Source organism: Rhinopithecus bieti, unplaced genomic scaffold (genome assembly GCF_001698545.2).
Source record: "Rhinopithecus bieti isolate Rb0 unplaced genomic scaffold, ASM169854v2 scaffold_15344, whole genome shotgun sequence".
NCBI classification, from domain to species: domain Eukaryota; kingdom Metazoa; phylum Chordata; class Mammalia; order Primates; family Cercopithecidae; genus Rhinopithecus; species Rhinopithecus bieti.
Window position 1 is genome coordinate 4709 of NW_016808056.1, and position 8860 is coordinate 13568.

General features: G+C 39.9%; 1 protein-coding gene across 1 annotated transcript; it reads right to left on the reverse strand.

Annotated features, from left to right (window-relative positions):
• Positions 1 to 874: 874 nt before the first annotated feature.
• On the reverse strand, positions 875 to 7750 carry LOC108537688 (coagulation factor VIII-like). Its single transcript, XM_017885347.1, is given in 4 exon segments — positions 875 to 1095; positions 3490 to 3502; positions 3504 to 3559; positions 7498 to 7750. Coding segments are annotated over 4 exon segments (543 nt in total).
• Positions 7751 to 8860: the final 1110 nt, after the last annotated feature.

Genomic DNA, 8860 nt, shown 5'->3' on the forward strand with positions numbered 1-8860 from the left:
GTTGGGGGAGATTTTCTATACACTTGGTGCCAGGCAGAATAGGAAGAAGGAGAGTCATGGATGTGGAAGTCTGATTGTCAAAGTTTTTGAATTTCTCTGTGGTTCCGGGAACTGTCTCATCCTCACATGTGAGCTCTGGGTTGTTGTTGGTGTAGATATTGGTGCTGTATGTTTGGTTTTGGTTTTCTGTGGGAGGGAGTAAAGCGAGCCTGCCTCTGTGCCCCTATTTTAAAACTGGAAATCATTTTATTGTTACTTGATTGATGCAGTATCTTCTTGAATCATTATGAAAATAGTAATAAGAGCTTCTGATGAGTTCTGTTCTGAGCAATAGCTCTTTTTATTCTAGGATTATTGTTTTCTTTGTTCATCTTTGCATATCCCTTCAATATTTTAGGCTCTTTTTGAATGTCTGTTCATCCTTGGTTGCCCACTCACATTTAAGAAAAGGAAAGAAAATCTGACTGTGGGCTGTATGTACATTTTCAGGTGACCAAAAGAGGAATTGCCTACTATACATTAAGATCCCCGGCCGGGCGCGGTGGCTCAAGCCTGTAATCCCAGCACTTTGGGAGGCCGAGACGGGCGGATCACGAGGTCAGGAGATCGAGACCATACTGGCTAACACGGTGAAACCCCGTCTCTACTAAAAAATACAAAAAACTAGCCGGGCGAAGTGGCGGGTGCCTGTAGTCCCAGCTACTCGGGAGGCTGAGGCAGGAGAATAGCCTAAACTCGGGAGGCGGAGCTTGCCGTGAGCTGAGATCTGGTCACTGTACTCCAGCCCGGGGGACAGAGCGAGACTCTGTCTCAAAAAAAAAAAAAAAAAAAAAAAAAATCCCCAGAGGCCAGAGATCTTAAAGCATTCAGTGGGCTATATATATCCTCTGGGATGCAGAGCTGTTAGTGAACTGAAGGACAGAACTCTGGTGCTGAATCTGGAAGAACCTGAGGATTGTTGAGCAGATGTGTACATACCTGGTAGAGACCTGTTTACATAACCATTGACTGTGTGCATTTTAGGCCAGGCCCGAGCAGATGCATCATCCCTATCCTGCATCAAGGAGTTCTTTGTTTCCGAGTGCCAACTTTTCCCTGATGAGAGAGAAGGCAAAAATAGAGTCAGCTAAGCATATGACTCATGAATGACCCCCCTCCCCTTTCTCCTTCCCCACTCCCAGTGTGCTCACACCTTAAGCATTTTTGTCAGCAAAGTAGGCACAGAGCACTTATCCTCACAAAGTCAGTGTGAGGGAGGGAGAAGATAATTATCTAAAGGCAGACATCTCTTGCTCGAACTGATTTTCTCTCCCTCTATTTGTCCATGACAGTAAGTGGGAACAGACAATAACAGAAGACAGAATATTAGTTAGCATGAGGCATAAGGATTAAATTCTTTTTATTAGCTGACTTATCTAAAAGGAACCTTATGAAAATCATCCTAGGGGCCAGGCGCAGTGGCTCATGCCTGTAATCCTAGCACTTTGGGAGGCTGAGGCAGGTGGATCACTTCAGGTCAGGCATTTGAGAGTACCCTGGCCAACATAGTGAAACCCTATCTCTACTAAAAATACACAGATTAGGTGGGCATGGTGGCATGTGCCTGTAATCTCAGCTACTCAGGAGGCTGAGGCAGGAGAATCACTTGAACCTGGGAGGTGGACGTTGCAGTGAGCCGAGATTCTGCCACTGCACTCCAGCCTGGGCAACATAGTGAGACTCGATCTCAAAAAAAAAAAAAGAAGAAAGAAAATTGTCCTAGGAAAAAGGCTGTCAGTCAGTCCCTGTCTCTGTTATAATTGTCTCATCCCAGCTTATATTTATGAAACCACAGGAATCTGAAAGCTCCCTAACACTGTCTCTGAAATTGATAAGGGCTGAAGCACTGGAAATACTATTGAAACTTTATGAGGCAGCCATTCATTTGTTCATTCATTCAAACACATATTTATTGAGCACTACTGATTGTAGGCACTAATGATAGGAAGATACAGCCTGTGCTTTCAAGGTGCTTACACTCCAGCTGGAATAGTCAGAGAACCTGATAATTATAATAAAGAGTAAAGAGTGATATAATAAAGATGAGAGTAGGCTGTTATAGGGAGCAGAGAGGAGAAGAAATTTCACTTTGCTTGAAGGGAAAAAGATATGAGATCAAAGAAGATAAATATTAAATAAATAAAGTAGAAAATACTGATATAGTATGATAAGGAGTAAGCTCAAGATGCTGTGGAAATATAAGCAGGCATCTAATCCAGACTAGAGGTCATCCTGGGAAAAGGAATTAAGGAAGGGGATAACTGAAGTAAGTCAGACTTAAAGAAAAAGGAGAAGCTTGCTTAGTGTAAAGAGGGAGACAGATTTTTCTAGGCAGAGGGAACTGCATAAGCAGAGGTCTCATGTAAGAAAAAGCATTACATGTTTGGGTGACATGGAAGATAAGGCAGGAAATGGAACACAACAAGGCTGGAAATGTCACCAGGGAATAGATAATGCATTTTGCACTTTACCTTGAAATTGAATTATTTTACTGTTTTGTTGTTCTGTTTTGTTTTGTTTTTTGAGATAGGGTCTGGCTTTATCACCCAGGCTGGAGTGCAGTGGTGCAATCACAGTTCACTGCAACCTTCACCTCCTGGGCTCAAGTGATTCTCCCACCTCAGCCTCCCAAGTAGCTGGAGTACAGGTACCTGCCACCATGACCAGCTGATTTTTAAATTTTTTTGTAGAGATATGGTTTCACCCTGTTGCCCAGTTTGGTCTCAAACTCCTAGGCTCAAGCAATCTACCCACCTCAGCCTCCCAAAGTGCTGGGATTACAGACATGAGCCACCACACCTGGCAAACTGAAGTATTTTAGAGGCTGGAGTGACAAGATCAGATACTCACTTCAGTAAGCTTCCTTTGGGAGTTACGAGACAGATCATGAGGGCCTCAATTAAGAAGATGGCAATGTAAATTGATAAGGGGGCAAGAAGAAGATTATGTTATTGTTATTGATTACATAATGATTACATTAGGAGGAGGAGGCGGAGGTACTAACACTATCGAGGGCCTACTCTATGCCACACAGTGCTCTAGGTAACTTAAGTGAAATCACTCAGTGCTCACAACAATCTTATGAAAAATGTACTATTATTTCAATTTAGGAAACCGAGACACAGAGAGGTTAAATAACTTGCCAAATGTTGTGCACTTAATAATAGATGAAGATAAGAGAAAGCATTTAGAAAGTAGAGCCCAAAGTATTTGTTGATGGTCTTAATGAGGGGGATGAGGTTGATCCGTTATCCAGCTCCTCTATCTACTTACCTCATAGCTGCCAATGGAACTGAGGTTACATTTTGTTTTCTTGGAATTCATTTTTAACCCCATCTCCTTCATTCCTGAACAGTAATGTAATTTATGACCTTTCTATAATCACCTCCTCTTAATAGTAGCAGAGGATTTCTTTCAGGAATCCAAAATATCAGATTAAGACTCACTAACCTTCATCAAATACTAGCAAAAAGTAGTACAAATTTGTGCAAGGTCTGTGTATTTTCCTTGGCCAGACTCCCTGAAAAAGAAGTGAGAACATTTTATCTTCCTATTTTAAAACTCATGTAGGAAATTGGTCACAAGGCAGGAGACATTTCTTCATCAGTTAACTTAAGAGTAAGAACAAATGTAAGTCTTCTGTCTCTTGTTAAACTTTGCTTTGTTGTCAGGTTCTCCCTATACCAGTGGTTTCTAAAACTATCTGGAACAAATAATTTTTTTATTTCAACTTTGATGAAGACCACTACTTCGTAAAATATGATAAAATGAATTACTAAAGAAAAAAATTAAACATTTACAAATACAGCCCTCCATACACACACATCACAGGAGAAAAATAAAAATTACAGGCAACAGTACACCATTGCTTCTGAAAAAAGGTGGTGTATAAGCAATTAATATACATAATTTCTTTACTCATTGTTAACTTTTTAATACTTCTGCAATTGTAAAATTAAAAGTTTGAGTAAAATAATAATTGTCCATGATTAAACATCTTACTCATGATATTTTTATCAATAGGCCCACAGTGCTTTAATTATACTGACATTTTAAATGAATACCGTGTATATCAATAGCTAAAGTTTTTAATGGAACAAACAGCTTGTTTTTCATGCTTTAACTGTTGAGCTTGTTGGCTATCTTTCTTAGCCTTGATATATTTTTTAAATTTGGGAACTTTTGTTTGCAGGCTTATTTTGAAGTAGATTTTTGTTTATGACATTTGCCTTTACTTTCTCTCTCTTTGCACCCTTAATGCTTAGAAATAAAAATACTTGAACTAAAGAAGGTAACAGTATGTTGTGCGCTACTCATCAGGCCCTGGGTAAGAGACATAGGTTAAAGCTGACTGCCAGAGTTAACAACACCATTTCTCCCGAGGATACAACATTGCCACTGTACTCACTGAATACCCAACTATTTGCTTTGATTATCCTTGCTTTCTTACTCAATTAATTGTTTGTTCTCGGAATTCACAGCCTGCCAGAAAGTTTTGAACTAATAGCAATAAGAATGAAACATCTCATTCTTTCCTAGTCATCTAAATTACTTTTGAAACGAAGAGCCAGCTCAATTTTAAAGCTCACAAGCTTCAGGTAAGGGATGCCTTGACTTAACATTTCATGTCTTGTTAACTTTTTAGTTAACCAGGACCACCTTCACAGTCTAGACCTCATGGTTATTTCTTTACAACACAACTCTACTGTGCTTCATCTAAATATACCTAACCTCACCTTCCCCCAAATTCCTTTTACTAACCTCCTATATAGTATTTTCCTTTGTTTAGGAGGTGTCCAGTCTCTTGTTGGCCATGAGCCAATAAACTGACTTTGTTGAACTATAGTGATCTTTGCGTCCCTTGTGATCACCTGGTTGATTAAACAAATGGATGGTGTTCACTATTCTCTATCTAGCAAATCACACCCTAGAATGGAATTTTTGGAGATACTGGCTAATGGAAATCTTGGGATATCAGATTCCCCACTGAACCCGAGAAAACTTAGTTCCTATTCTAGGACTGGGTTTGCCAGTTATGTGATTGGCAAATATTTTCTCCACTCTATAGTTTGTTGTTTCTTTCTTCGCTTGATTTGGGTTTGCTTTGCTCTTCTTTTTCTAGTTTTCCTGGGGTGGAATTTAGATTATCGCAGCTGATATTTTTCTAATACAAGTGTTTAATTCTATAAAATTCCCTCAAGAACCTGCCTTAGATATAAACAAACATTTATTATTATGTGGTCTGTGGTTTCAAGTGTCAGATCAGTTTAAACCTTTGCCCGTGCCATTGAGTTCCAACACGGTGGCCAGTCTGGTATGGAGGGGAAATCTCAGTTTCACAGTCTCCAGAATGCTAATCAGGTTCCCATCCAGATATGTATAGTTGGGGTAAATCCAGGAGTTAATGCACAACTTTATGGTTTTACTTCCTGGGATCTTTTCTCTCTGTCAATCTATAAACTTTCCAGTTCGTTGAGCTCCTTTTTTGGTTTTCTAACCAGAAGCTTCCAACCTTCCACAAACTACATCATAGCTAAGGTCAAGCAATGGAAGGGGAAAGACAGAGAGAAAAGTAATGTGCTTTTGCCCCAGTGTCTTAGATCTGTAGCTGTACTGAATGAAGGATAATGTTCCCCTCCCTAAGTTTTACTCGTGCAGGCTTCTGTTGCCAGTCACTATCATTGGCACAGGCAACCTTGGACTGAAGCTTGAGAGAATGGTAGAAAAGAGGACAAAAACCCTAGGGGATTTCCCCTTCCATGCGCTCTGTGCATTTAGAGTTACCTTTCCCACTCCTTGAAACTCTAGAGGGTTTCTCCTGGAGCTCTCTTTGCAACATAGTACTCACTTCCAAGTCTCCAGTTATGTTTTAATTCAGGTTAAGGAATACTAGAGTGGGGAAAACATACACTCCCCACAAGTTTGGTAACACTTTGAATTTTAGTGCCTTTTCTCTATATACTTGTTCTATTTGCCTTTTAGAAATTTTTAAATATCTGGGCTTTGCATTTTGTCAAGGTTTTATAGATAAGTTCAATGGGAAATAAAGGGTGGAGTGTGTTTATCCATTTTACCCGGAGCTAGAACCTCTGTTGACTCTTTAATTCAACTCTGTGTCAAAGAATTATTTGGGTTTTTAACTTATTTCTTTATATGTCATATGTAAACAGTAATGTTTTGATTATGTCATTGTTCAATTAGCCTTTACATCTCATAAATAACACACTGTGGTTTTGGTGCTTTCTAATTAATTATGACTATGAAACTGAACTTAGTATATGAAAAATCATACTTTCATCTGAAACTATTATAAACTACAAACCTTTCTCATGTTCTCCACTCCCCACTCCCATCTTTTTTTTGAATCACATTCATCACCATTCAGAAAGACTATGATGATTCCTGTTAATAAATTCTTTGCCTATTCCCCATCAAAAGGTGGAGTCCCCCTCTATAGACTGGTCTTAGTGATGCATTCTAACTAATAGAATGTGTGTTATGTGAGTGATTTCCAAGGTTACATTAGAAAACGTGAAACTGTTTCTAATGGGCTCTCTCAGGACCATATAAGAAGTCTGGCTACCCTGTAAGACCCATGTGAGAGAGACCATGTGGACAGTACCATCAAGCCAAGGTTAAAGACATGTGAATCAAGTCAACTCTGGGATGATTTCAGCTCTGGCCACTGTTTGACTACAGCCTCATGAGACACAATTAGATAGACCACCAAGTCAAAACACTCCCAAATTCCATGAGACCCACAGAAACCATGAGCGATAATAAGTGATTGTTGTTGTTTCAAGCCACTAAATTGTGGAGTTACGCAGTAAAAGATAACTGGAATAAGAAAAAGGTACAGTGAAGCTGATTTCACCATAAAAAAATAGGATGAAAACAAATTATGCAAAATTTACTTCCCTAATTTAATTTATGCTAAGGTATAAATTAAAAACAGGTTTGATTAGAATTATTTTAGAATATATTAATTCAATCCAATTAATTTTCAATAACATATACAAATAAATGCTGACTTTTCTCAGATTTTTACATACTTTTGGTTTGCAGATGACAAACTAACCACCTGAACCAGTCTATATGTGTTCACCTTCATGAAGCTTTCAAGGAACTTAGCTCAATGTTTGCAAAAGTCAAAGGATGGTAGAAATCACTACTGATAAAGCCCACAGATTTGAAGAGGGAAACAGCAATGCTTTGAGGAGAGAGATTTAAGTCTGGAACTCAGCTGCTCCTGATCCCAGCTTAGAATTTATTGTGGTTACATAGAATGCATATCTGCTTCTCTCAGAAACTGGATTATTCTCCTTTCTATGAGCATGATGCTAGAGTAAAGAAGCCTCTTTCAGGTTAAGGAATACAAATGCTAACTGTTATAGATAGATTCAGTTGTTTGTACTTCTCTGCTTATTTCATCTCAATCATACACTTTCATACACTTACCTTCTCTACATACTAGTAGGGCTCCAATGAGGCCCGAATTCAAGTCTTTTACCAGGTCCACATGAGAAAGATATGAGTAGGTAAGGCACAGTGGGTCAGAGGCCATTGGACCATTCTCTTTCAAGACCTGCCAGACATATGTATGGCTTCCACCAGGAAAGACTTTATCATCTTCTTTCTCCCTTTGACTGGTCTGATCATCATATTCAGCTCCTATAGCAGGAAGAAATAAAATTCTCCTTTCTATACCCATTGTCCACTCAAAGAAACATGTCACGTTTATTGTCACCAATAGGTTCTACATAAGAAACAGACTTTTTGCATCTTTGTTGTTGTTGTTTTGAGACGGAGTCTCACTCTGTTCCCAGGCTGGAGTGCCGTGGCACGATCTTGGCTCACAGCAACCTCCGCCTCCCAGATTCAAGTGATTCTCCTGCCTCAGACTCCCGAGTAGGTGGGATTACAGGCACACGCTACCATGCCTGGTTAATTTTGTATTTTTAGTAGAGACAGGGTTTCATCATATTGGTCAAGCTGGTCTTGAACTCCTGACCTTGTGATCCACCCACTTCAGCCTCCCAAAGTGCTGGGATTACAGGTGTGAGCCGCCACCCCGGCCTACTTTCTGTATCTTAATTTGAAAAACTAACAAGCAGCAGCCACAAATGGGGAGAAGCCTCATATATTCCAGAGGATCTTGAGATCACTAACCCTAGTATGAGTAGTAAAAACTAGGTTCTGGTTGAGATCTCCACATTCTGTTAAATAATAAAATTGCTTCCATTATCGCATCTTTTTGCCTACTTCAATTCAACAACAAATACACTTTGTCACAGACTCTTTCGTAGGCACTAGTGAGGGCCAGGGAAGGGTAAGAAAGAGAGATTTAAGAAAATTTCTTAAACTTTGTTCTTTCCTAGCGGTACAACACTATGTTTGGTGGTGGACATAGACATATAAAGATATAAATACCATGTGGAAATATTCACCTATTTATTCACAAGTATTTATTGAGTTCTTATTCTTTTTTTTTTTTTTTTTTTTTGTGAAGGGGGGTTGTCTTGTCGCCCAGGCTGGAGGGCAGTGGCCGGATCTCAGCTCAGTGCAAGCTCCGCCTTTCAGGTTCACGCCATTTTCCTGCCTCAGCCTCCCGAGTAGCTGGGACTACAGGCGCCTGCCACCTCGCCCGGCTAGTTTTTGTAGTTTTAGTAGAGACGGGGTCTCACCGTGTTAGCCAGGTTGGTCTCAATCTCCTGACCTCGTGATCCGCCCATCTCGGCCTCCCAAAGTGCTGGGATTACAGGCTTGAGCCACCGCGCCCGGCCCGAGTTCTTATTCTTTACCAGACTCAGCTACAAGCTGA